Raw genomic sequence first — 27,632 nt, 5'->3', positions numbered from 1 at the left:
CAGGGGTCTGAAGTCGCATGGCAGTTCTCACTTTGCCAGATTGGCAGTCAAGCCTTGCCGCACAGTATTTGAAGTACTTAAAAGAGCTCCATCTCAACCATTACATTAAAATGCTGCTTACAAATGAATGCATCAGTAAAAATCATCCTGTATATAAAGTAACCACTGTAGACTAATCAGTATTATGTCAGGTTCACAGCTGAAATAACTTGTACTGACAACTTTTATATCATGTATTTACAGCCTATAGTTTCATCAGCACCACTTCCGAAAAGTCAAGGACAAGACAAGGTGTTTGTATGAAATTTCAATGCAAGCAAAAAGGTAAAATCTTATCTTTCTGGCTGGTGATGGACACCACAGCTGCTGAACCACTGGGCAACACAAAAAAAACTATGAAGACTAAAGCAGCTGCCAGCCTATGTGACAGAAGGTCGAGGAAACATTGGCAGATGGTTGTGCTGTGAAACACATCTAAGGTCTTACAACATACAGAAAATGAGCTATTTCAGGCTCATCTATTACCCCTTGTTCAAGACACAGATGAATGTAGCTCAAACTGCAAACAGTGCTGCCATTATGTAATATCCTCCCCTAATGATGTGACAAATGGTGCCCTTTAATGAGACCATACGGGAAATCACATTAAATAAGACACCATTTGTGAAAAAGCTTGATTGGGAGATAAAGGGAGATTTAATTACAGTTTTAAATACCCAGGTTAAAGACTTTTTTTTTTAATCTCACAATAGTTCTGACCACATCAATACACACATCTTCAGTTCATAGAGCAAAATTAAGTTTATTTTTTGCATTGCTCTCAAATTCATTTCATTCATATGATTGATCGCTGTTAATAACCTTATAAATCTACTTCATGTCATCTTATACATACTGCAGTAAATATATTAGTCCTACAACATGTATAGCAGAAATAATTTAACATGTTCAGTTCACCGTATGTATTTAACAGCTGCCCACAATGCAGGTGTGTAAATAATAAGTCTGAGTGTGCTTTTGTGCAACACATCACACTTAATTCTTGGTCTGCATGTGACAAATTAATATTCTTAGTGTAAAAGAAAAAAAAACATACAAATCAAATGTTAATGTTCAGTAATTAACTGTAGTGTGAATAATCTCATACGACAATGACACTCTACGACCATTCTGGTTGGCATCCAACAGTGGCGGTCATTTTGTGTGTAACTGAAAGCCACATCGCACACATTGGATATGGTTTTTATTACAAAAGCCACCTGGAACACATTTAAGAAACAAAGCATGTGTCTAAATTTTGAAATTCTGTGTCATGCATATTATTTCTGAAATAATTCATTCCCAAATGTCAGTTGTGTGGCTACAAAGTAATCACCCATGTTTGCTGGAGGTCTGAGGCTGCCTGACTGGGATAGCTGCTGAACTGAAATAGGATAAGTGGTGGCGTGGCCTTTTTCCCTTTGAATACTTATTCACTTAACTCATCGCTAATGGGCTCACAGAGCTAGGATGCACAGCTGGGCCACTGCCTGTAAATAGGGTATCACCACTGAGCTAAACACAAATAAATACAATACATACACACACACACACACACTCTCAAACATACACAATGCACCCACACAAATGCTCAGTCACCCCCCACATCCATTTCTGTGCAAATGATCAAAGAGTTGTTGTGCAAATTCAAGAATATGATATACATAACCGAGGACACTCCCTTACACCCATGTATTTATGTTATGTGTATAAATGCATTGAATGTGAAGCTAGAGCATCTATTGTAATCCCTGAAAAGAAAGTTGGTTTAGGTGTTGCCAGACAAAGGTAAAGGGAAGCAAATAGCTGCCCAGTAGAAACAGTAAGTATATTAAAAGCAGCCATGTCCTCCTCCTGATAGGACCACACTGTCCATATATGATCGAGCCAGGAGGGGAGGAAGGTATGCACCAACCTTCTCATATCGCTCGTTCTATTTCCACTCCTACCCGCGGACATCTTCATCTCCTCTGAAAAAAAATAAAAGCAATCAGGCTGAGTCAGTCCTCTTGCAAGTCAGCCAGCAGGGGTCAATCTAGTCCTTCTCTGAGCTCCCATCATGCCCCCTTTGCAGTAGCCGCAGAGGAGAGATGGATACCTAATTTCCCTGCTCCTGTGGAGAAGGCTAAAGGCAGTGTTTGGGGAGTCGGATAACTAGTTGAAGCCCCCCCATTAGTTCTCCACGTTGGCCCTGAGTGTACGAGGCTTGAGTCTTTGATGCAGCCGGTAGTCCTGGCTGGCCGCCCTACGCAGGGGAGCCGGAGAGTTGAGATGAGGGTTGGTGAGGCCCAGCGTCTGAGTCTTGACGGCTCGTGGCAGCGCCCTGCTGCAGCTCACAGAGCGTCTGTCTTCGACACCTGGCTGGGACTCGAGCTGAGCCTCGCACATCTCCAGCAGTGATGCTACCTGCTCCCTCATCACCAGGGACTTAAACCTGCGACCTGCCAGGTAGAAAAAGGCTTCCACAAATGCTTGTAGTCCCATACCTGGTAAACAGAAAGTGTGGCTGAGGTGAGGCCAAAGAAATACTTAGTGGGAGAATGCAGAATTGAAAAAATGTTTTTACTTTTTATAGAGTTGCGAATTGCTTGCTCTTACGGCTATACGCTAAATGTGAAGCTAATGCTAACAGCTGGTTAGTTTAGCTTAACCCTAGCCTCGCTCTATCCAAAATATCCAAATTTGGAAAAGAAAAAGACAACCTTACAGTTGAGTCTTTCCACTTTTCCACTTCATCTTTGAAAGAATATTACTTACTACCTCTAATTATATAAAAAAAGTTATAATAGATAGAAATATGTGGATTGGATCTGCAGATTTTGATGCACATTACATAGTTTTACATGCGTCAGTAGTTTCATTAATTACTTAAATATTCTGACACACAGGGATCTTATGGTAATTGACCTTCCATACGATGAGAGAAGCTAATGTGATCATTTTAATTATTTTATTTTTATAACTTTCAGATCTTGCCTAGGGACCAAAGTCAGAGCAACTGAAGACCAAAGAATGAATGAGAAACTGTTCAGAAAACAGGAGCAAGAGTCGAATTTTCACCCAGTGGTCTCCCTAATATTTTTTACTTCCTCTGTTAATCTTGACCTGGTAGAGGACGACAAATGTGTTGAAAACCAGGATTCTATGGAGCGAAAAAGAATCACGAGGTGCCAATTCACACAAGACTTGGCAGGTCATTTGTTGTAACATTCTTACACATCACAAGCATTTACATAAATTCTTTCATGTGTCCTAAAAACTTTGCCATATATCCCAAACAAAACTTTTTTTAAAGTCATAATTTGTAAATACAAGTTTTATGCCTCTTTTCTTGGTTCCCCACAAATCCTCCAATGCACATAAACAGAAATAACAGACTTCAGTCTCCCTGAATCCATATGAGCTCATTCTAAATTCAGCCCACAATCTTCTCTGTGCAGGCCCTTCCATTCTGGCCCATGTGATCTCCATCCATCCGCTTCGCCTCGCAAACATTCCTTGCAAGGTGCAATGTCTGAATAATTCATGTCTGATACTCTCTTCGCTGTCACATTGTGATCTCAGCTCATTTCAATTATGGTAGCGTTGTGTCAGAGGGAATCTGACAAAGAATGACATGCAATTATCTGCAAGCACATTATTTGCTCCGAGTCTAAAGGATGCCTGGCTCTCTGCCCTCTACATGTTGTTTCTTTGTGGCCGTTTTGCTTTCGCATGCATGAGAGAGTATGTGTTTGTGTATGTGTTACCTGCTTCTTTAGACTCGGGTATCGCTCCTGACCAACGACGTGTGATGTCTATGTAGAGAATGTCCACTGAAGCCATGGTGAAGTTACTGTTGCTCAGTTTGCAGGTCCTAAAAACAATCAGGAAATGTTCTGTGTCAGTGCACATGAGTGCACGTCATCCATTTTTGCAGGCAAAAATAATGCCAACGTTAAATGTGGTATAATTTGTTTTATTTAAAACTAAAAGGATGGGAAATGTCTTTGGGGAAATATCAGAGGAGTATGTCTGTCTTTGATTGACAGCAGCTGGGAGGCTGAGCCCCGGCCAGGGAACATCAAGCAAAATAAACAAGTAATGGGCACACCAGCATTTAAATGGGCTAAAGTGATATTTGTATCTAAGTTTCCATGCTGTTTAAAGAGGTGGTATTATGCTTTTTAACTTTTTCCCTCTCCTTTATTGAGTTATATATCTTTTTTGTGCATGTAATATGTTTACAAAGTGAAAACCCAAAGTTGACCCCAAAGGGAGTTCCCATCTCCCACAGAAAACTCTGCTCTGAACTGCCTGAAAACAGCTCGTTTGTAGTCAAGCCGTTTCCCTTTCATCCCTGTGACGACACAGCAAAACTTTATGGATCAAAGATACATTTGTTACAGATTAATAACTCTGAAACTCTGAAACTCTTGCTCCAGTCTATGTTGCTAAGCTGGTAAGGGGAACATATACAGCTGAACCAAAGCCCCGTTTACCGGCTTCTCACTGACCCGCCCTTCTCTGCGTCTGACTGGCTAGTAGTCCTTAACTAGAAACTGCACATGTGCAGCTTCCAACAAAGATCATGTAGAGGCAAGATGTATCACTCCATAGCTAAAATGGAGCCTTCAACACACAGGGTCAAAAGAGGAGCTGCAGCAATGAGCATTGACAAAAATATGGTGTTTTTTGAAAATGAAACCATGTAAACCTGTTCTGGTACAACCCTTAAATAAGATTATGAACCTGAAAATGAGCATAATAACACTTCTTGTGCTGTAGCTCACCAGCTAATTAGCACGTTAGCAGTAAACTTTTCCCCGGTGAATGCTTGCTTGGTCACTCGTTCAACAAGGTAAGGCGAAGGACAAGGCGTGTGTTCATGTTTGTGAGCTAGATAAGAAGGAGACTTTAGCAGGAAAGCAAATAAGAGTTGCTGTTTTGGTGTCATTTGGGGGCAGCTGCTTTTGTCCTCTGATGTCTGTGTTGGAGTTTCTCACACACACACAGGTTCCTCAATCCTGGTGGTGACATCTCATTGCCATAATGCATTCCCTAGCCCATTAACCCTAATCTTATCCAACACCACTACGTGCCTAACCTTAACCATTCCCCTAACCTTTAACTAAATGTAACCTGAACCCTAAAACCAATTTTTAACCCTCAAAAAGCAGTCTCTACCTGTGGGAATGCCAGTTTTTGTCCCCAGGTGACATGAGTCCCCATCGGTCAGTGTGCACTCACTCCCCATCAGGATATAAAAACATGAAACACACGTTGTGTGTTTTTACACGCCTCAAAACAGTGCTGCGAAACTGATCGGCTTGAGCGCTCCTAGTTTCGCCAGACTGTTTAACTTACAGGACATCAGCTACTCTGCTAAAAACTGGCTACAGTGTGATGCTGAGGCTGTGGTGATGAGTTGTTCTGTGTGCCGCCAGCATGACAAAGACCAGTGAGCAAAAGAGTTCATTTTGGACACTGCGTCTGCCTATGATGGATCGGTGATGGTGTTGCTTTATGCAAACATTTAATTGGCTTAAATCTTTTCCCAGTCTCTGTCTACATAAATAAAGAACAAATGGTATTCCATCTGAATAAATGCAAACTGATGCACCATCATGAAATCAAAAACTATTAACTATACATTCCTCCCTTTTGGTTTGTGACTTTTCTTTTTCCACAAAGGAGAACACAGGACATGTGATTTACAGAGAAAAAAACAGGAAAAAAAAAATTCAGTTCAGTTATCTTTATTTGAAAAACTCAAAATAAAATCTATTTGATTTTATACATATCTACATCTAAATCAATAATAATTGGAAACAGAAAGACTAGCTCATAGTGACTAACCAGCTGTACCTTTCTATATAAAGGCCTCAGGCTTGATCAAGTAAATCTGATGTAATTATTAGTATTAGGAGTTACACTTGAAAAACATCTTTCCATCCATCTGGCCAATGCTTGTCGACAATACTGTTTAAAAAAAAAAAATAAGTACTTACTTAATCCAGCAGTCATGAAATGTGTGATTAATTCATTAGCGTTGTCTCATCTTGAGAAATGTTCATATGGTCCGCTGCTTACAGAATGATTCTTGATAAACCTCTATTAGCCCAATATAAGGCTGCTAGACTTCATACTGTACAAATGATAGTGATATGCACGACAGACTGTCATAGCTCTCAGCTGAAGCCAGATTATACCCCAGTCTGCTTATTTTCCCAAGGAAAGCTGTATTTACTTGTATGTACCTGAATCTTTTTCAGCTCTAATAAGAGTACTCTGGTCAAACACATACATATCCCAATGCGTAGTTACGTATGTGTAGACCCAAGAGTAAATTACACAGTTATGTCCAGGGCTTTTGTAGAACGGAACACGTTGCAAACAGTATTAGAGAATCAAAAAGTGCTTACACTTCTATGAACAAATGCAAATGTACCTAAAGAAGACGATATGACGATGATTATACACGTTTCTATCCGATGTCATCCTCTGTTTCATGGATTTTATAGGTAGCTGTGTGCTTAAATGTAGCTGTATGGTATTGTAGTTAGCCGCCATTTTTTTACCCTAACCCTCTTTACCTTTATTTTGTTTATATTATATGTGTTAACATAAACAATTTATTAATAGTTTTATGTTGCTATTGATTAGGTTGCGTTGTGAGATCAGCTGCTCTGATCTTTTTTTTTTTTAACTTTAGACCTTGCTTTCCCAAGTGGATTCATATTTTTATTTGGACATTTTGTCCAATGCGTGGACGGCCAGGAAGATCAGCAACTGCTATGGCAAAAGCTAAAGGGGATCCCATAATATAAATAAATACAATTTGTACCTGATGAAGGTTCTGAAGGCAGTGGGGCCCAGACGCATGTTGCCCTTGACCCCGAGGAAACGTATGAAGAGAGTTGCAATTCGCTCCACCAGCCGCAGGTAGTTGAACTGTTTGGTGTACTTTGGGTAGACCTGCTTCAGACACAGAGAGGGCAGAACTCCTTCATCGGGGCTCCTTTCTTGCGACTCCGCTTCCATGGGAATCTCCTCTCCGTGTTCAAACCCACCAGCCCTTGGTTGGGAACTTTGGCCATGACATGATAGGACAGAAACAAAAACAATAACAATAGATTATTATACATCTTTTTTTTTTTCCTTTAGCAAGCTGGCCAATTAAATCTCCACAGCTGCTGGTTAAAGATGACAAAAAGTCCCTACATCAGGGCTCAGTAATGGCCTTCAAGCCCTGCAGGGCTGAAGCACAAAAGGCAAACCCAGAGAGCTTTTGTCAGCTACAGTTACAGACAGCCAACCACCTGAGATAAATAAATGCACCAAGCTTTTCACTGCACTTACAGTCCGGCTTGACAGGGGAAACAGGAAGAATAATGTTGTATGAAGGACAAATAACTCTTTTCACTCCCTCATCTCACAACCTCCATACAGCCTTTTTACGGTCTCTGCTTCCATCGTCAACATTTCACTGCATCAGTAGCAAGAACTGAATTCTTATGAAGAGAAAGTTGATACTTCTTGGATACTTAATTAAGTAAAAAAAGCCCAGAAAGGAAGGGGACATTTGCATTGGACTGTATACTCAGGGGATGCCTGTTAAAAAGCCACGGTGGATCTCTGCGGTTTATTCTGTCTAGGACATTGACAATGAAAGTCGCAGCTTGAAAAAGACCTATACTGCAAACTCCATTGCAACTACTGATGGTGGACAAATTGGTTAATTAAGGTTAATTACTGACATCGCAGTTTATGCTTTGAATGCTGATGAGGCAGAAATATAAAAGCCCTTATCAGTTAATGAGATTGGCCAAAAGAAGTCCATCGACATGCATTCAACATGTTTGTCAGGCTACACACAACAAGTTTTGGTTAGAAAGTAGAAAGTAAACACGTGTTTGTTCGTTTTTGTTTTGTTTGTTCCAATGATTATTTCACAGGGTACCTTTGAAGGCCGTGCACACCATGGCCCCAGGAGAAGTGCTGGACTGTGGGGCAATTTTGTTGTAGCAGCTACAGTGAGAATTTCAAGACAGCCTGCTGATTTCACCATTGACAATCATTACAAAAGAAAAAAAAAAAAGGATTACTACATTTTTCTGACACAAAAACTCTTAAGTGGCTTTTTGTAATATCAGAATTTGATCCATTGGATTCACTAAAGAGGGTTTCCCTCTGAACAAAGTCCCACTTAGAATCAGTGTTTCTCACCAAAAGGCATTGTGTGTATTGACAAGGGAAGTCTAACCAACGTGTTGAATAGTGTAAACGTGTTTCTTTTATTTGCCCTTTGCACTACCTGCCTGTCTCTGGTCGCCAGCAATCCCTTTGTGTTTCTCCTCTCCCTAGAGTTTTGCTGCCTCTCACAGAAAACAAATGCAAGCCAGATGCTAGGTGCGTTTTCACCCCCATAAATGTGTGGGCGTGCGCACGCTGCGCTTGACTGATGTCTCCTTCCCTCTCCTGTTAGCTTTGCGGTACTGTAGGGCAGTACCAATTATAACTTTATCATTCTTATTAGTTCATGGAGTCCAGTGACCTCAAATAAGTCCCATCCTAGCAACCTGAGCAGAGGTCTCATCAGCCAGGAGAAGTTAAAAACATGAGTGGGTGTGCGGGGCCTCTAAGGACAACTTCTACAGTCAACAAATGTGTCCACGCAAACACACGAGCAACAAAGAGAAACTCACAAAACTACATCCCCGTCAAGGGTATACAGTACTGCTGACTTTTATGAGGCGGTTTCTTTCTCCATGAATTAGTAAGCAGTGTGAATGGCACCAAGAGAGCACTGCTGAATGTTTAATAGAATCAATCATCCTTCAGCCGCCACAGGGACACCACCCACATCTATTTAGACAGGACAGGCTCGGCTAAAAACGGACACATCTTCAACAGAAGCTGACAGCCAGACAGACAGTGAAGGGAACGTCTCCAAACATTCCCAGCAGACGGAGAGAAGAAAATGATGATGGTGAAGCGAGAGGGTAAAAGGTGAAGAATGGCAGGTTATTAAAAAGACATACAGAGACCTGGTGCCAAATGTTAGTTGAGCGTGTGCGAGGAGGACTAGGCCTAATTCAGCTGCCATTATCAGACATAAACACTATTGCTGGCCTCCTGGTGAATAAATCCTCAAAGATTCTGTACACTGTCGAAAGTCATAAAAAGGTGCCGGATGTGTCAATGAAAAGAAATCAAAAGTGTCCGCACACTTATATCCATTTCAGAAATCTGAATTTATTGCCTGAGCTTTAAAACACACACACACACACACATAGAACAAATGGTTTCCCACAGGTATACAATTAACCTTTTCTTACTTGTTTCTATGGACACAAACACAAGAATCAGAACACTAACAAGCTGATATGAATTAATGTTTTCATAATAACAATCAAATGAGAAAAATGAGACAATGTGAAAAGCGGTCGCACATAGTGATGAACAAACCCCCACAGTAAACATAGCAACTAAAGACATCATTTTCCTCAGGAGTTGGTAGAGACCAAAAACAGAGCTAAAAGAGAGTGAATATTTAACTTACATTCACCAGGTGGCTGGAAATATATGACAATGTTGCTCCGTAACTACAGGATGTGTAAATAAGCAAGTATTTGCAAACAAGTTCACTATATTAACTTAAAAGGTGATAATGTGTCAAATAACGATACGTTTTTATTTTGGTATCCAAAATCAGTTATTCCAGGTTTAAAATACAAATTATGGGCATTTTATTCAAAGCTGACACAATGAGAAAAGGTCTCAATTTCAAACACTGCATTTTGGACACAATGATCAACCTTAGTTACTTTGGACTGAACTCAATCCACCTCAGCACATTATTTCTTTTTATGCAGATGATGCTTTTTGCAATCGTGTCCCTTGCACCCTATTTAAAAAGGGTAGGAGTGCCTATGAATAGTTGTAGCCCTAAAGAAGTTTAATAACATTGTTGGATTTAACTAGTTCCAGCTTTTTGTTCTCACCCACACTCGCACGCACACCTCTCACAATGGCTCATAAATCACCCTCAGAGCCATCACACACAGGATTAATGAGCTAGGTGCGAGAAGTACATGTCTGAGAGTCACTGATACCATCACACCTCCTCATAATTCCCCATTTATCTCTTCCCCCTTTCCTCCAAAATGCCACTTTCCCCTCCTTTGTTCTGGCATTTTATATTTACTTATCCCTCTTATATACGCTCTCACTCCATCTCCTTTAAATGGAGACACCTTTTTTTTTTTACACTCAGCTGTACCTTTGTATTGTGTGCCTGGTCAGTTCTCACCTCTCTTTCGCTTCATCTTGACAAGTCAAATTCACACAGCAGTGACTTCAGCCTAAACTCTGAGCTCTGAATGACTGAATCCCATCCATCCCGCTGCAGAACAGCTGTCAGCGACCACAACACAAGTATATTTACTTGCTGGTAGACCATCTGTGCAGTAACCAAATTCCTTAACCTCCCATAACGATGTCGGGAACATTTTGTTTGTGCTGCAAAAGACTGCCTGTTTGCAGAACAATAAATGAATCAAATCAATCCTTCCCCATTAAAATCCAGCTGAAATGAATCTAAATACATGGCAGCTGAAACCAAGTCTTCTTTAATTATTATTATTATTTTATCCTATGATAGTGTGGAATCAAAACTGCTAAAACACTGAGTAACAGCTGAGTACATTTACTTGAGTACTGTACTTCTTTATACAGGTTTTTGTACTTTTACTTTGATATTTCACAACAAAAAAACAAAGATTAGAGAAAAGTCAAAACAATAAATACAGATTTGTGCAGCTGAATTATGTTTTTTCTTCTTTCCTACCTCGTCGTCAGTGATCCCGTGCCTCTTCAGATTTATCTTGTAATCCTTTTTAAATCACCTACCTAACACCTAGTTGTGATCCACTGACCTAAACTACCTGTAACTTTTAATCACCTACATTATATAAACTAGTTCAAACTGGCTCCAGCTCGACCGTGTCGACCATGTGTTGCTTTTTATCCTTTAAGTACATTTGATATATCATGATACTGCTGTAGGATTTGTACGTGTAATGGAGTATTTTTACCCTGTGGTCTTGGTACGTTTACTTAAATCTACTAAAGGATCTGAGTACTGAGTACACCGCTGACTAGTGCCTTATCTTTGGACACAAATGGCTTAATTTGTACTAAAATCACAATTAACGTAGCATTTCATCTAGAAGAAATGTGTGTTTTCCATCAGATAGGCTTGTATGTAAAATGCATCTACCTTTGTGCCCATGTAAACACACAGAGAACACTCTGTGGAATTGAATGACGAATGAGTTCCTATTTAGCATCCCTGTCTTTGGCTGCAGTAATGATTACATATTTTGGTGCACATCCAATCTAATGGCTAATTTAATAAATATTAGCACTAGCTAGTTGGGATATAATTAGCATACCTCCAACCCCCTCCTCCCCAAACCACAAAACCCAGTGACTATCTGCGAAGCTGACAGCACAGTTCGCTGCGTTCACACGATATGAATAATAAATCTTTGTGTTTGAGATGCACATGAATTGTGCTAAACTACAACAGAGGTATTGCTGTAGTTTGATTTTTGATTTTATAGTTTTTTTTATTGACATGTTTTGGTTTTTCAATATTACATTCCTAATTTGTGATAATATATGTAATCTAGGAGATTCAGCTGACAGCACCTGATTTACTTAATAGCCGAGTAGTGACTGTCTAATGCTCAGCATCCAAGATGTCTAATCACACGCTCCATATACTTCCTCCACAATACCTGATAGACTAGGCCTACTGTTACTGGCTGATTTATGTCATTATTGTGTTTGTTGTTAATTTTGCTATTGAAAAATATGTCTGCTCAAGAATTATATTTTTCCCTCTCCATTAAATTTAGAACTTTATTAAGACTTCTGTCCTGTTTGATGTCACGGCATAAAGCTGCAAACATAAAGACACATGAGACTCTAAAACTTACTGCTAGTCACTATAACTTCCCTCACATCATAAACCCTGTCCTTGTCGGTGTCGCTGTTTCTTCTACAGCTCACTAGGAGCAGTGCTACACTTTTACAGACACACTGAATTATATCATATTATGGATCACTGAACCTGTTTCCCTGCTTCAGTCTGGACTTAAGCCTCTTTTCACCACATGACTGCAGACTGTAAATACTCTCTCACGCTGATATATTTTATAAAGATATTCTTCCACTACTTAATTGGTTTTAGGGGGCTTAAAATGTGGAGATCAAATGTCAGCGTCTCGAATAGATTAGTGAAATAAATGGGAGGTAAGTTCACACAATTAAATGAGCAAGATGAGTTAAAACACAATCCGTTGTCATGTTATAAATCACTGAAAGATCGTTTCATACAAGTGTAACTTCTTATGTGTGATGTTAGGACTAATAGTTCAAGAACTAAAAGTGACATTGTGACAACACATACTACTTCCTTAAACACACACTGCCCAAAAATCGAACCTAAGATCCCCTGATTTTGTTGTCAGTTGGACAATAAACTTTTGGTGGTTGAGCCAATATCGGTCCAGCTGTAATTTTCATTAACAATAATCTGCAAATTATTTTTCTTGATTTATAAAATGTCAGTCACAAAAAAAAGAAAAAATCACAAATTTCCTTAAGGTCAGCATGAGATCTTCAAAATGCATATTTTTCACAGTTCAAAACCCACAATGATAATCACGGCAAACTCTCACATTTTAGAAAATTGTTGAATCTTAATTTTCTGTTGATCGGATAATTGAGCTCAAGCTTAAAAGGCGTTTTATGTTAAAGATACAGATATAAAGGTTTTGCTAACTCCTACTAACTCAGGGCCTAACACAGAAAGTATAAGAGACGTTCGATTAAAGGATTAGAGATCTCTTAAAGTATGTACATAGGAATTAGTTTATAAAGGAACAGAATTCTAAATGTACTACATTATACTGCAGTGTAATGATTTCCACAGACAAGTACAAGATGTGGTTCTGCTGCTTCTAGCTGGATAAAAATAAAGCAATGCAGCAGGAATGAGGATTAAACATTATAGACGCGTTATATCACTATGTTACTGGTCATGAATATAATAGCTAAGTGGGTATTATCCCTGGGAAGATATCCCTCTCACTTGCAGAGCAAAGAAGATCAAATATCTGATATAGAAGATAATCTGTGGAGGAGGCAAGAAAGAAGTGTAAGAAAGGGAGAAAGGCAAGAAATGGAGATGGTGGTAGACTAGAAACAATAAATCTTCTTGTCACAGAAGAAAAACAGATTGAGGGGAGAAACAAACCCTAATGGTAGAGGAGATTTATTGCCAGGCTCCACACAGGGCCAGTCAGCCAGGGAGACTGAGCCACCAGACTTGTATAGTAATGTGTGAATTTCCACCGCGGCTCAGCTGAATTAAATTTTTCCATTTAACAGGCTTATGGAGAGCTGTTGAGTGGTGCAGAGCTGGGCACGAGGAAGGATGGGCAGAGTAAGATATCATGTACTTAAAAGTGGACTCTTAAGACCAGCAGAAGAAAGAAGGATGTAAGAGCTCCAACTTCAAACTGTGTCTTTACTGTTCGTGTGTGTCTGTGTCTGTGTTTGTGTACTTACATTGAAGGTTTCTTGTGGCCAGGATCCATAAGGCGCAGGGTGTCTCGGATCACACTCACTTTAACCTCTTCGTCGACTGGACTAGGGACATATTCAAAAACTCCTGGTGCCACCTGAAACACACAAATATTCATTACAGAATAATAATGATAATAATAAAGCTATGATAATAATGATGTTGACGTTCACTCTTACCTCCTGTTCATGTTCTATTCTCATACTGGGGTTGGAGTTGACCTCTAGTAATACTGGCTTCAGGTTCTTCATTAGCAGGATGTCAAAACCTAATATCTGAGACACAAACACAAACCTAATATACACTGAACAAAATTATAAAATGTAACACTTTTGTTTTTGCCCCCATTCATCATGAGCTGAACTTAAAGATCTAAGACTTTCTCTATGTACACAAAAGGCCTATTTCTCTCATATATTGTTCACAAATCTGACCAAATCTGTGTTAGTGAGCACTTCTCCTTTGCTGAGATAATCCATCCACCTCACAGTTGTGGCATATCAAGATGCTGAGCAGACAGCATGGCTCACACAGGTGTGCCTTAGGCTGGCCTCAATAAAAGGCCACTCGAAAATGTGCAGTTTCACTGCATGACGGGTGTCCGGGGGGATCCGGAAACCAGTCAGTATCTGGTGTGACCACCGTTTGCCTGATGCAGTGCAACACATCTCCTTCGCATAGAGTTGATCAGGTTGTTGATTGTGGCCTGTGAAGTGTTGGTCCACTCCTCTTCAATGGCTGTGTGAAGTTGCAGTCAGGTCAAGACCTCGATGAGGACAACAAGCATGCAGATGAGCTTCCCTGAGACGGTTTCTGCAGAAAGTCTTTGGTTGTGAAAACCGATTGTTGCAGCAGTTGTCCGAGTGGCTGGTCTCAGACGATCTTGGAGGTGAAGATGCTGGATGTGGAGGTCTTGGGTTGGTGTAGTTACATATGGTCTGCGGTTGTGAGGCCGGTTGGATGTACTGCCAAATTCTCTGACACGCCTTTGGAGATAGCTTATGTTAGAGAAATGAACATTCAATTCACGAGCAACAGCTCTGGTGGACATACCGCAGTCAGCATGCCAATTGCACGCTCCCTCAAAACTTGCAGCATCTGTGGCATTGTGCTGTGTGATGGAACTGCACATTTTGGAGTGGCCTTTTATTGAGGCCAGCCTAAGGCACACCTGTGCAATACCCATGCTGTCTGATCAGCATCTTGATATGCCACACCTGTGAGGTGGATGGATTATCTCGGCAAAGGAGAACTGCTCACTAACACAGATTTTGACAGATTTGTGAAAAATATTTGAGAGAAATAGGCCTTTTGTGTACATAGAGAAAGTCTTATATCTTTGAGTTCAACTCATGATGAATGGGGGCAAAAACAAAAGTGCTGCGTTTATAATTTTGTTCAGTGTATATTAGGTTTATATTTCAGAATATAAGGAGACTGTGTACTAGGAGTATACTAAGTCTTGCTGCCAACGAAATACATTTTACATTTATTCATTTGTAAGTGACTTACCATTGCTATATATGTTAGAGGTCGTACGCCTCTGACATAGGGGCTAAGTGTCTTCCTCAGGGACACAATGGTGGATGGATCACAGTGGGAGATTGAACCCGTGTCTCTCACACCAAAGGCAAGTGTCTTATCCATTGCGCCATCACCACCCCATTTATAACAATATTTTAACCATGTAGCTAAATTAATCAAATAATAAAACAGGATTTATATTTGACCTCCACCAAAAAAAACCTGAGTAACTGTTAATGGCCGGGTGGACATCAATAGTGAAAATAAAATGAGGGGTTAGTGGCCATACTGCATGACTTTTTTTTTTTTTAAAGAAAGCTATTGACAAAAATATGAACAGCTCACTTGGCCCAACTGCATGCACATTTAAGACTGCCCCTACCTTCAACTCATCAGTTTCCGGTCTACTGTCAAGTTGTGCACAATGCCAGGCTTCAATATTGGATAATGGGGTAAATTTAACAATTGTGGAATATCAGCTGGGCTTGATCCTGCACTGCACAACAAATGATGAATACTACCGAGAAGTTATTTAGGATGGACTTAGGATGGACTAAGCACACCTCCTTGTTTTTATGCCTCTTTGTTTACATTCTGGGACTTCTGCATCATGAAAAGTTGTGCTGCTTCAGCTACAATCAACTGCAATACTTTTACAGTCGAAAATGTGAAAAATGAAAGAAGACCTGAAGTTATAAGGAACACCTTTTAATATAATTAGTGAAAGGATTTATGGACGTTTATCTTCAAAGGACATCAGAGATCTTGACGTCACTGTAAGGAGGGAATTCCAATGACTGTAGCAGTGTATGATGTCTTTGCGTTTACACTGTTTTTGAGTAATGACTCAGATTAGGTGACATGTGAAGGAGAAGCAGGAGGGCGAATGTTATGTTTTTGTTATTTGTTCAGAGTGTTCATATCCAAATAGTGTATTCTTATTCGTTTACACCCGTGCTGTATACATTCTACCGGTAAGACAATGTTACCCACTACCCACCTGGAAGCAAGTGGGTCCTGGTTTACCCGGCGGTATATCTGCCTGATAGTAGACTTTAAGTTCAGGCACCACAGCAATGACGGTCTTGATGACAAGAGCGATGATGTCCGACCACACCTTCTTGATGTCTACGCCTTTAGCTGCCAGCCTGTACAGCACGCTGGAGAGAGTGCGCTTGCTGCCTGTGCTCTGGCTGTCTGAGTGGACAAAGTTGCCGCTGTGGACGTTGAGGGAGTAGTTGGTCAGGTGCATGAACACATGGGTCAGATTCTTCTGGCTTGGTTCCTACACAGTCAGAATGAGAGTGACTTTAATTATCTGTGTGCTATAAAAGTATAAGTACCCATTTCACGGCATCAAAGCAAATTAACGGCTTCAAAGTAGCACTGTCATAGCTACCTGGTAGGGCTCGGTGCAAAAACGTGTCAGGCCTTCCTTGGCGATGTAGATCTCCAATGGCTCCAGGGACTTTATCAGCACGTAGAGGCGGATATCAAACTTGAGCTTGTCAATGAGTAACGGCTTCTGGATGTACTCCTGGACAACAGCCTGTTTGGCCAGTGAACCCGACATGAGCTTTAGGTCACTAGGGTCACGAACGAGGTAGATGCCGTCCCCCTGAGAGCCCCCATCTGGCTTGACAATGAAGGTGGGACTCACTGTGGCATCGTTCTCCTTCACCATGCGAATCTATAGTGGAGGTGAGAGTGAGGTTAAGGTTCACAAAACCTCACACAATTCACACTTCGTTTCACACACAGTGTTTAAGTGATGAAAGTTTAATGAAAGGTGAAGTGTCACAGGTCTTTAAAAACTCATTGTGAAACTCAACCGGACATAGTCTAATTTAAAAAAAGTGGTCGAGTTACAGGACATACGGAATTCAAATTAACTGTTCATCTTCTGAACTTACAAATGAATGAGTTAATGAAGCTTGTTACATGGCTATAATTGATTGATGAAGAAACAAAGTCAATTAAGAATTGTCCAACTAGGATGCTGCATAAGGTCTTATGTTTGTTTAGTTTTTACAAATAGCATGTTGTTGTTTCTAGATATGTTGTCTTTCTGTAATAGTTTACAGCAGAAACAGATTGGCAGGAGAGAATAACAGAAATTACAGAACCCTTGATAAGTACAAGGATTACCCTTACTGTACAATATTTGATATTTAAGTTAAATACACTTATTTAACGTTTAGCTGCACTGTAAATTTTGCACAAGCCTCAGAATACACTGCATATATTAACTATATTAAGCCAAGCCTTATATTTCTGTTCGAGTACATTATATCAGATCTAATTGACATAATTATACCCTGCCTTCCAAACTATATATTACTGAATGATGATTATTCTCTTGCTTTATCTAAAAAAAACAAAAAACATTGTTCTGTGGAATAACAGCAGCAAAAGAAATGGTAGTTAACGAGAAGGAAATATCTGCATAATCTAAAAACAGATCACTGGCTTTCATCGTTTTATAAAGCTCTTTCTTTAGAATCATCAATGGGAAGAATGCGGAGCTGGGGCATGAAGGCTGAGGCCTCTTTGAGCTCTAGCTCTTGTAATGGGAAAAGTAAAATCACAACTGAAAATACATATTTCCATGAAACACTATCAATGCTAAAACTGACACAAGCTCTGCCATGGTTATATTCTTACATCCATATTGACTAATATGATGCACGGTTTAATGTAATGCTCCACATGTGACCCACTAATTCAGCCTACAGTAGCAAAATTCACTCCATAGGGGAAATAATAACCAATTATTATTTTATGGCTTAAAATAACTAAGAACTCAGGTAGCTGGGGGTGGTAGAAGGTCAAAAAGAAAGATGGTAGAGTAGGGGTAGAGCTCCCAGAAGCAGGCACGCATGCGCAGAATGCAACATCGGTTTGTTTGGGTCAATGACTACACGGCGGAAGACAACGCTGCAGAGTCACTCTGAAGTCTGGTCATAATTTAGTTTTTATGATAGTGCTGAGGGAAACTTGATTGAAGAAAATAACCTTAGAGTGAACGCAGGGTGAGTTAACTTTTAGCTTTGGTTTGTCTCTCTGACTTGCTAACAGCGTATAAGCTGAAGCTCTCAGTCTTAGCTGCTCTTGTAAAAACGCTACACGTCGTTCTGTTGCTGTGTGCGTCGGCAGATCCGTCCACTGCACATCATAACACGTTACGCTGTTTAGTCAACCAACCAGCATATCTACAAACGCTACAGACTCCTCTGTATTTATGTCAGTTGTTTGGCTCATTGCAGTCACTATCACTGTCTTCTAAAGACTTTGTTTTCATGTAATTGTCCACGGGGTCATTGTATTACTTATATAATATAAAATCTTGATAATACACACTTAGATGATTTTCATTTGTTTACAAAAGGTATTTGCTGTTATTTTGTTTTTTATGCAAACAAAAAGGCAATTGTATTTGTACTTTTCAATATAAAACTTGTTGAAATGGTTCCAGTGTGTGTATCAGTACATTGTAATATTTTGGGCACATTTTTACAATACCGTGATAATATTGATAACCGTGATAATTTTGGTCACTATAATCGCAGTGTTTCCCCTATATGCATTCAGGAGCAGCGCATCGTCGCTCCTGAATCACGACCGCCGCTACTTACTACGCTAAATTAGCTAACATCTCCACTCCCCTTCAGACTGCGCAGCTGAGCAGGAAAGCTTCTACAGCAGCTACATAGCTGCTATGTAACTTAACATTAGCTCAATTTACAGAAAGTAACTGGAAGCTGTATTTTATTACTGCCTACTTGTCCAATGTTGAGAACATCAGGTACAAACTTAGACTAAACTGACGTAGCCTGCAGCTCTGTCCTGTACAGACTCATTAAATTATTATATTTTAGTTTTCAGTCTGAAAAAGTGGTTTTGGAAAAGAAAGGATGGAGGTGACTGGAGGAGCAGAGGTTAGTAAAGCTAATTAATGATGCAAACTAGTCCTTTTAAGATAATGAGGAGACGTTTCTTTGTGTATTTTAATGTGCAAATAAAATGCATCTCAGAAGGGAGGAGGTTTCTCATGTTGCCTATTTTTCATATTAATGACTACAGATAAATGTCAGAAGCTGTAAAAATGAAGACACAAAAGGCAAACATGAACAGTTGTATCTATAATGATTCTGAGGTCATATTAACAGGGTTTTTCTGCCGTTAAGGCTTCGGGTGATGCCCAAAACATGCTGTGCCATCAATGTAAAATCACTGTGGAGCAACAGAACCAACCAAATTACTTTCTCCAGATCTAAAGGTTGTAGTTCCTCCAGTAGACTGATCTTTGGGTGTTGTTTGTTTATTATCTGCTCTAGCTTTTCCAACTATTTGTTCAGAGATATGGTGAAAATAATGGCCCAATATGATGTGAAATTACATATTTTTCATTGGAAAACCTAAAATTTTTTGGGGAGAGAACCAGCAAACTCCCCCGACATTCATCTAAAGCTCACATTAAACTGGGAAAACACTGCAGTTTTAAGCTATTCTAAGGTGCATCGCATGCTCATGGACACAAGAGCAATGTTTCTGAGACATGTTGTGTTGGGGTTTTATATTCAGAAAAAAATTTTGCTTCACCTCTGCTGCTACAACTCCACCCGAGGGGAAACACTGAATCGTGATATGAAATTTTCATACGGTTTCATCCTTAAGTTCATTTATAATGTCTCCTCCATAATGAATGCAATAGGACATAAAGGTCAATTAATAATAATTTAGTCACCAAAAAAATATATTTTTATGAAAAATCATTTGGGTTGGCTATGGAATGCATATTCATTGACACTGTGACATAAAACTTTGAATTAAAGCTTAAGATTAGTTTAAAGCTCTTTCTAGTAGAAAGCAGTTTTGTCTGCTGTAAATTCAATTGGAATGCAACTACTGATATTCTGGTGCCCCCTGCTGGACATAATATATTGTTGCTATATATGCCGTCTTTAAATCAGAACTATTGACCATCTGCCCATGTAAGTCCATCACTAATTAAAAAACGCTGACTGGTTTTACTGCTGATAATAGGAAATTAAATTTTACTGGCTCCTGACAAAATCAGTTGTTCAGACTGTTCGCTGTGATGGAGAAATTCATCAAATATTATAAAAGTTTTCTAAATAAAAGTGCACTGAATTTCTATAATTAAAACTAGTAGAAATATTTATCTACCGGCCAAAATGGCACTGAGAAAAAAAAACACATTATTTTAAAACATATCCTTTAACTCCATCTCCAGCCAGATGTAAATCATCCCATTAACGATGGCTGCATTCCATTTACGTGTTTCAGGTCCAGGGCCACACTGTTATACCTGTTGACTTACTAGCATTGCCTATTGGGGCACTTAAATGGAATGCAACGATGATTATAAAAAATTAGCTTTTAGCTGCATCTGCTACATGAACAATAAATACACAAGCAACACCTGTGCTTATGCTTCTGTGTCAAGTCAAAACGTCTTCTGTGAAAAAGATCTATTTAAATGAAAGAATTTGAAATCTCTGGCTGAATTCATCACTATTGTAAATATTGCTAATTGTATCTGTTGTAGCTTATTTTAGCTTTATTATTATTATTACTATTATTGTTATATACTTTTTTTAGTATATTTAGTTACTTTTTAAGCTGCAGTCTTGGCCAGGTGTTCCTTGCAAAAGAGATTTGACCTCAATTTACCAGGTTAAATAAAGGTTCAATAAAAACTGCCCTTTTATGCATACACTCGCCTCTAATCTTTTGTCATCTTATTTATGTCAACTACAGTAAATCCAACATTTTCTGAAACCATTCCATGTCTGCAAAATTTCTTTTGTATCCATGTCTTCACTGCACAGAATACTGAAGCGAAATGATTTAATTAAGCTGAACCAAAGAGAAACTGTGCATTACGTTTAGTATAATAACGCTTTGGTCATGAGGTTATGCAACTTTACCTGTGTGGAAAACTGTTGGTACTCCTCAGGTAAGATCCAGGAACGGGGATAGAAGTCATACTCTTCTGGGAACAACTCCTGCATAGTCCGCACTGCCCGACTCAGGTTGATCTTCCTCAGCATTTCAATCATTCCTGCAATGTATAAAGCACCATCTCAGAGCAAGAGACTGATATGTGACATATTGATAAAAATGCGCTTGGAAAGCAGTCTTGGAAATGAAATTATATTGCTCTGGGAAAACAAATACAATATCTGGAAGAACCTCCCAATACCTAGAATGAGTTTCCATGTTGAAAAGGCAAACATATTGATACAAGTATCATATAGTGTAAGCCAGGGGACTTCAGTGATGTTGATTTGGATGTACATTTCTTACTAATACAATAATCTGTAGAGTCTCTGATTATTGCCATGGCATGATAAGGTTAGCAATGGAGTAATGAGGATCAGTAAGGCTTTAACTAAATCCCTCCTGTTGTGATTACAGAATACTGAGTACACATGAGGTACTGCGAGCTGAAATAAAGCCATCCCATCACTCGCAATTGAACCAGCGTTGGTGTAAGGTGCTTTACAGCAGAGGGGAAAGGCAGAAGCGGGGAAATACCTGGGAACTTGTTCACCTGCCCTGAGATGATATTTTCATTGTCATGGAAGGAAACGCCATGCCAGTAGATGTCACAGGCTGCTCGTCTTCCTAGAGGAAACTGAGAGAGAGAGAGAGAGAGAGAGAGAGAGAGAGAGAGAGAGAGAGAGAGAGAGAGAGAGAGAGAGAGAGAGAGAGAGAGAGAGAGAGAACAGTGAAAGCAAAAACAAAAACAATAATAAGAAACTTGTTTCAAAGAATCTTTGAATTGAATTCTAGTTGTTTGCATCTGTAAATGAGAAAGGAAGCTTAATTTGTTGGTATGACTCAGGACATTGGTAGGATGTTTGTCCTTCTGGTGATCCTTGAGTGCAGGGATAATCATGCCTAAAGATGGTAGGTAGTGCGTGTTCTGTTGTGATGGGCTGGGAAAGATACTATAAAAGGATTTGAAGAGCTAAAAAATTCTACTGGCGCAAAGCACAGCTTTTGTCTGCTACACCACGACTCCTGCCCACACTCACACGCTCCGAGCCACATATTATGCACCAGTGGTTACAATGAAGTCAAAAGGTTCTTACAGTCATGGAGCTGTGAGAGGTATCCCATCTTAAGCACATTTTGTAAACTAAAACAAGTGAGTTAAACAAGCGTTTAGAAGCCCACCTATTAAGCCAGCTTCCAGTGTCACATTTCGCCAACACGCTTCTCTCTTCTCTTCACTTCTCTGCAGCGGCACACAATCCCCTGTTTGTTAACTGAAATTTCAAATTTCAAATCAGCTTTTGAGGTCTGTTACAGGATGTTTTCTACCTGCGCTATGTCAAATCTTCATTCAAGAAGTTTCAGCTTTTTAACAAACTGGGTTGATTCCACATTTACACACAGTGCATTAATCAAGGTCAGGGTTTCATTTAAATACAGTACAGGTACAGTATGGCTCATGCTAATGGGAAGATTATCCCTGATACAGTCCCATAGATTTCTCTCCTCTGACTACGTGCAAATTAGAAAATCAAAAGCCAAAACAAAATAACCCGCTTGTGTTTATCCCTGAAGTCATCTATGTGCACTGTAAACAAGAGTAAAGTTGAGTTCAGGACAGTAACATGACATAACTATTTACTTCTCACTTTCTCTATTGTTTTTATAACATGTGAGGGAACTCTTCTTCCTTAACCTGCTGACACAGATCTGAATATTTTATTTTAAAGATACACCCCCTGATTTCCACCCAGCTCATAGTTGCATATATAACAACTTGACGCAGCTCACATCTGAGTTTCAAAACATCAACGTTGAGCTGGGAAAAATTTGTACATCTTTAACTTCATCACATCAGCACTCTATATCAAGTTCTATTGAAAAGTCAGCAGCACACTGTCACCGCTCCTAGATCCTGCTCTCATATGACACTGCCCAGCTACATCTGACAGTTGCATCTCATTAATGAGTTAGCATGTGAGCGTGTGAAACAGGGAAACCCTGCTTGACGGCCAAGGTCTGCTATAAATACTGCCACAGAGATGCCAGCGTATAACTGTCTAATCGCATCAGGGAAGGAGGTCAAATTAGTAGTAGTTTATAGGGATCGGGCCCAAAAATAGCCATCTTGTGCATGTATGGTGAGATTGGCAAAGTTAAACCCACTGTAATGGACTTAATTATGTGTGGGTCAAGTTTGTTTTCCAGGCCACTTTGTGAATGAAAATACTTTGCTCACTGAAGCCCCTAACTCAGCCACAGGTTATTTCAAGTTGCAGCCTATCTGGCATGCCTACAGAAAATAGCATTTATAATTTCAGCTATACAGGTTAAGATTTTCTTAACACACACCAAGGTTGCCTCTAGGTGGCAGGCCTTTAATTCAAAATGTCAGCTTAGTATGTAGGATCCTAATCAAAATACCAAGTCAGTGATTAAATGCACGGTTATTAGTCTAATTTTCAGAAGTTGTCAGTCATATCCTCAGGCTTGCCATTCTCTATCTGCCTCAAAGAGGACTAAAAGCCTATTGGATTAGAGGAGCTTAAGGCTAATCATTCCCTACTGTTTAAGAGAATGCCATATGCTGAAAGTCAGCTGAGCTGACAGCTGTCTCTAAGGCCAGAAAATACTGCAGATGTAGAGGCTTAGTAATTTGGATGTAAAAGGACCTGAAAGCCTTACATACAAACTTTGTAAAATTGTTATCCAATATAATATACTGTAAACCTGCCTACCTGTAAAATGCTAGGTCTGTTTCTATTTATTTCACCAATCAACGTTAATTTCATAATTGACAGACAAATAGACAGGCTGCTGGAGTTTCAGCTGCTTAAAAGATGTTGACAGGTTACAGTTACTTTGTTGGGGGTGAACCTTGAGGCCAAAGCGTGGTAATGTATAGGCCTTCTGTCAACCGTTTCCGATACCAGACCTGCAAGGGTTTAGGTGTCACTGCATGGTCACCGGTGATAAGTGAAGTCTTTACTTCAACGGCCTGATCGCACTGTCCTTCTTTACTTCTCATGCATAATGGAGACCATGTTAATAATGGCTGACAGCAGGTATTAATTGCATCACATTCAAACTGACCAGATGGTGTTTGTGGCTCGGAGTAAGGATCAACTGGCCCTTTCATGAATGTTTTAAAGTTGTTGCTTTTCAGTTAGAACAACTTTCATCCACATCCATCCTTATTTACATTATATACACATTAGAGGCGTGCACACTGACATCTACATTATAATGTGCCATGTTTTCAGTCAATGACTTCTTCAAACTTTAATAGGGATACTGGAAATAAATAATCAATAGTAAAGGAGAACAAGCCATCATGCTCTAAATTAGAGCTGCAACTAACAATTATTTTTATTAGCAATTAAAGTGTGGATTATTTTCTCCATTAATAGATCTATTAGATCTATAAAACATCTGAAAAAGGTGAAAAATTACTGATTTTTTCCTACAGCTTACAGGTGTGATCATCAAATGTTACGTTTCATCAAAACAACAAAAATATTCATGTTACTATAATGTAAGATAAGGAAAAGGCAGCCAATTCTCTCATATGAGAAGCTGGAACCATCAAATGTTTAACTTTTTTTTCTTGCTTGAAAAATTACAAACGATTAATCTCTTATCAAAATAGTTGCCAACTAATTTTGTCCATCGATTAAATCGACTTATTGCTGCAGTTCTACTCTAAATATGTAATCCCAGAAAACATTAAAGGAAGTACTTGGGATTAGGTTAACAGACTCAATTTACAATTTACTTTATAATACCAACTCAGAGAATTCTTCATTCGTATTTAATACAAATGTATGCATATTTTGCAAGTTATTGCCATATTAACATGAAACACTTTTATAAAGTTGAAGCTTCAGTCTACCAATGATTGGCTTGGATGGATGGATGGATGGATGGAAAGATTGATCGATCTCCTTTTTGGTTTTATAACCTGTTTCCATCAATCAGATTATTAAAAACATTCATTCAAACACATTGTCTTCACGAGGGCATATTTTGTATAATATAAAAGTTTGTGCAAAACGTTCTTACAACCTAATAACACATAAAAAAAATAATATATCTCTGCGATTCACATTTTGTCAGAGATATTGCCTCGCATAAAATGTCAGATCTTGGATAATGAAGCAAAGAAACACACAGGCAGACTAGGCTATTGCTTAATCTAGTCTAAAGCCCCATTAGAATAGGTTTTCCAAGGGGAGGCTGGCTTAATTATTATTACATTGATTTCAACCCTGTCTTAGATGTCCATTACAGTAATGTTTATTGGATGCAGATTCTATTGTCTTTTACTGACTGTTAAAAAGCCAGTTAATGCTATCTCAGGTTATAATAGTGCTGGGCAGATCCTTGAAAAGAACATCCTTGAGAACTGCAGGAAATGTGCATCGTTTGCCTTTTCTCCTAAGCGCAGACACTCCATGCAGCCTTTGCTAATGTTACCTTTCCAAATCCAGCTCATAACACCCCACTTGACCTGTCTCAAAGTCAAGAGGATATATAGTAAGAGAAAGTCAGAAAACGTAATCAGTCAAAAGAAGACACTTGCCTGAAGGGAAATTGTCTTCACTTAAAGCTGTCCACAGTAACATATAGCTTACATGTATGAAGCTTATGGTCATGTCCCATGTGGCATTATTATTATTATTATGATTCTTAAGAGACACTATCCAGTCAATTAAAACATTGGATTGAGCATTCTGACACTGAGAGCAATGCATATGCAGGTTTTTATCCCAATCTGACTCCTATATGTCACTATTTAAAACACCTTGAACCAAAGAGGGCCAACTACGTCACTGAAGGGGCCTGTTGTTGTGTTTAGCTAGAAGGAAAAAAAACATATGGTTCTTAACGGCACATAGCTGGAGAACATTTAGGTTTTCATCCATGAACAGTCGTGACCAACATCTAAACTGTTTGCATCCGAATGAAACACTCATGGATCCTCTCTGGATCAAGCAGTGCACTGCTTCTTCAGATAAACCCACTCTCTGTGTTTAATAGGAATAAAACCTGCACAGCACATTGGTGAATAGCATTTCTCCAAGACAAACAGCAAAAGAACAAGACAGAAACTCTCACGTAGCACACCTCTTTCCACTTCAGCTGCTTGATGCTTAACTTCAGTGCCTCCAACGAGGTTTTGGCTTTGGCAGTGTCCACCGTCACTGGTCTTCTCTTCTTTGCAAGTTTGAATCCATCCTCACGGTGTGCTTCTTGAATGTTTTTGGACGGATGAATGGTTACATAGTTCCCATTAGTCTCCGACTTGCCCTGCAGGATCTTTCCAGTTCCTTGGATGTGAAGTGTCCGCTCATGCCCTGGTCTATTCAAGTTTTTCCCAACAGGAGCAGAAACTACACACCCCTGCAGTGACAGGTCTGAGATCCGTTTGCCACAAGAGTTCTTGTCGTCTTTTCCCTGCTTACTACGACTTTTACCTCTATGTTTACAAGTGATGGAGGTGTTGGATGCATCTCTCCCAGCTATGGTGATGCTGGAAGGGTCCGGTGAGACGGAGGCTGGGGGAGAAGACACTGGCACCTGCTCCTCAATGTCCACGCCCTCCTTTTCAGCATCCTCGCCGAATGATCTCATTTGCTCGACATTTTTTACATAATGATCACTCATTATGCAAAATGCTATGAGTGACGCTGCTGGTCAGGGCACAGTAATAGTACCACGGAGTGCAATAATCCGACACCGGCAAGCTAACGTTATTCTGAAATAATGTAGTACGCATTGCTAGCTTAAATTGCTAATTAAACATTAAAAGCCATTTGCTTCTATCAGGTAATTTCCGACACAGAGTGAGCGAGCAGATGTGGAGATATAACGTTAACGTTACTCGCCTTCTCGGTTATAGCTAACAGTTAGTTAAGTTACCAGTTGGCAGCTCCAGCTAAAGAAGTAACGTTAACGCTGTTAGCTAATGCTGTTTGCCAGCTGGCCACAATGATTCAGTAAGCAACTTCAAAAGGCTAGCGGCTCTCGCAAGCTGCCATTGACTTAACCTAGCTGCTAGTGGCAGCACTTGTAGCCAACACTGGAGCTAGCCGCTTGAAGATCGTTAAACCTGATGTTAACGTTAGCCTGTCAAACTTCATTTGGATAACGTTATGCGTCTGCGCCGTTGGCGAAATTACGCTTTAACTCATGACAGACTTTACCTTACGGGTACCGTTATCTACTTCTCTAGCAGTGAGCAGCGTTGTAGTTAATGATGTCCACAGCCCCTCTCTGTTATCGTCCCTGTGTTGTTAAGCAGCAGTAGCTCGGCAGCAGCAGCAGCAGCAGCAGAAGGCAGAAGACCAGCCTTTTGCCCAGCCTCCATCTGGTTTGAACCCTGCTGCTGGTGCCTTTCGGG

The 27,632-nt window shown here is 39.7% G+C and overlaps 1 protein-coding gene across 4 annotated transcripts; it reads right to left on the bottom strand.

Annotated features, from left to right (window-relative positions):
- Nucleotides 1-777: 777 nt before the first annotated feature.
- ttll11 (tubulin tyrosine ligase-like family, member 11) lies at nucleotides 778-27,632 on the bottom strand. Of its 4 annotated transcripts, none has more exons than XM_046067196.1 (10): nucleotides 26,357-27,632; nucleotides 21,767-21,866; nucleotides 21,157-21,290; nucleotides 16,602-16,892; nucleotides 16,203-16,487; nucleotides 13,858-13,953; nucleotides 13,663-13,775; nucleotides 6,866-7,108; nucleotides 3,789-3,895; nucleotides 778-2,009 (listed from the first exon to the last, which is right to left on the bottom strand). In XM_046067196.1, exons 1-10 carry the CDS (start codon nucleotides 26,894-26,896, stop codon nucleotides 1,741-1,743), a joined length of 2,178 nt encoding a protein of 725 aa, XP_045923152.1. In that variant the 5' UTR covers nucleotides 26,897-27,632; the 3' UTR covers nucleotides 778-1,740. The 4 variants fall into 4 exon arrangements, with proteins under 4 accessions (XP_045923152.1, XP_045923151.1, XP_045923154.1 ...); XM_046067195.1 differs by having other exon boundaries at nucleotides 1,870-2,525; nucleotides 26,357-27,631; XM_046067198.1 differs by having other exon boundaries at nucleotides 1,870-2,525; nucleotides 27,436-27,629.

The sequence above is a fragment of the Micropterus dolomieu genome, linkage group LG13 (genome assembly GCF_021292245.1).
Source record: "Micropterus dolomieu isolate WLL.071019.BEF.003 ecotype Adirondacks linkage group LG13, ASM2129224v1, whole genome shotgun sequence".
NCBI classification, from domain to species: domain Eukaryota; kingdom Metazoa; phylum Chordata; class Actinopteri; order Centrarchiformes; family Centrarchidae; genus Micropterus; species Micropterus dolomieu.
This window is presented reverse-complemented; position numbering and strand designations above follow the sequence as displayed.

Coding starts and splice junctions, on each gene's coding strand:
- ttll11 (XM_046067195.1), bottom strand. CDS start 26,896: ATGAGTGATCATTATGTAAAAAATGTCGAGCAAATGAGATCATTCGGC. Junction 21,867..26,356: donor AGCAGCTGAAGTGGAAAGAG/GTGTGCTACGTG, acceptor TCTCTCTCTCAG/TTTCCTCTAGGAAGACGAGC. Junction 16,893..21,156: donor ACCAACAGTTTTCCACACAG/GTAAAGTTGCAT, acceptor CCTCCACTATAG/ATTCGCATGGTGAAGGAGAA.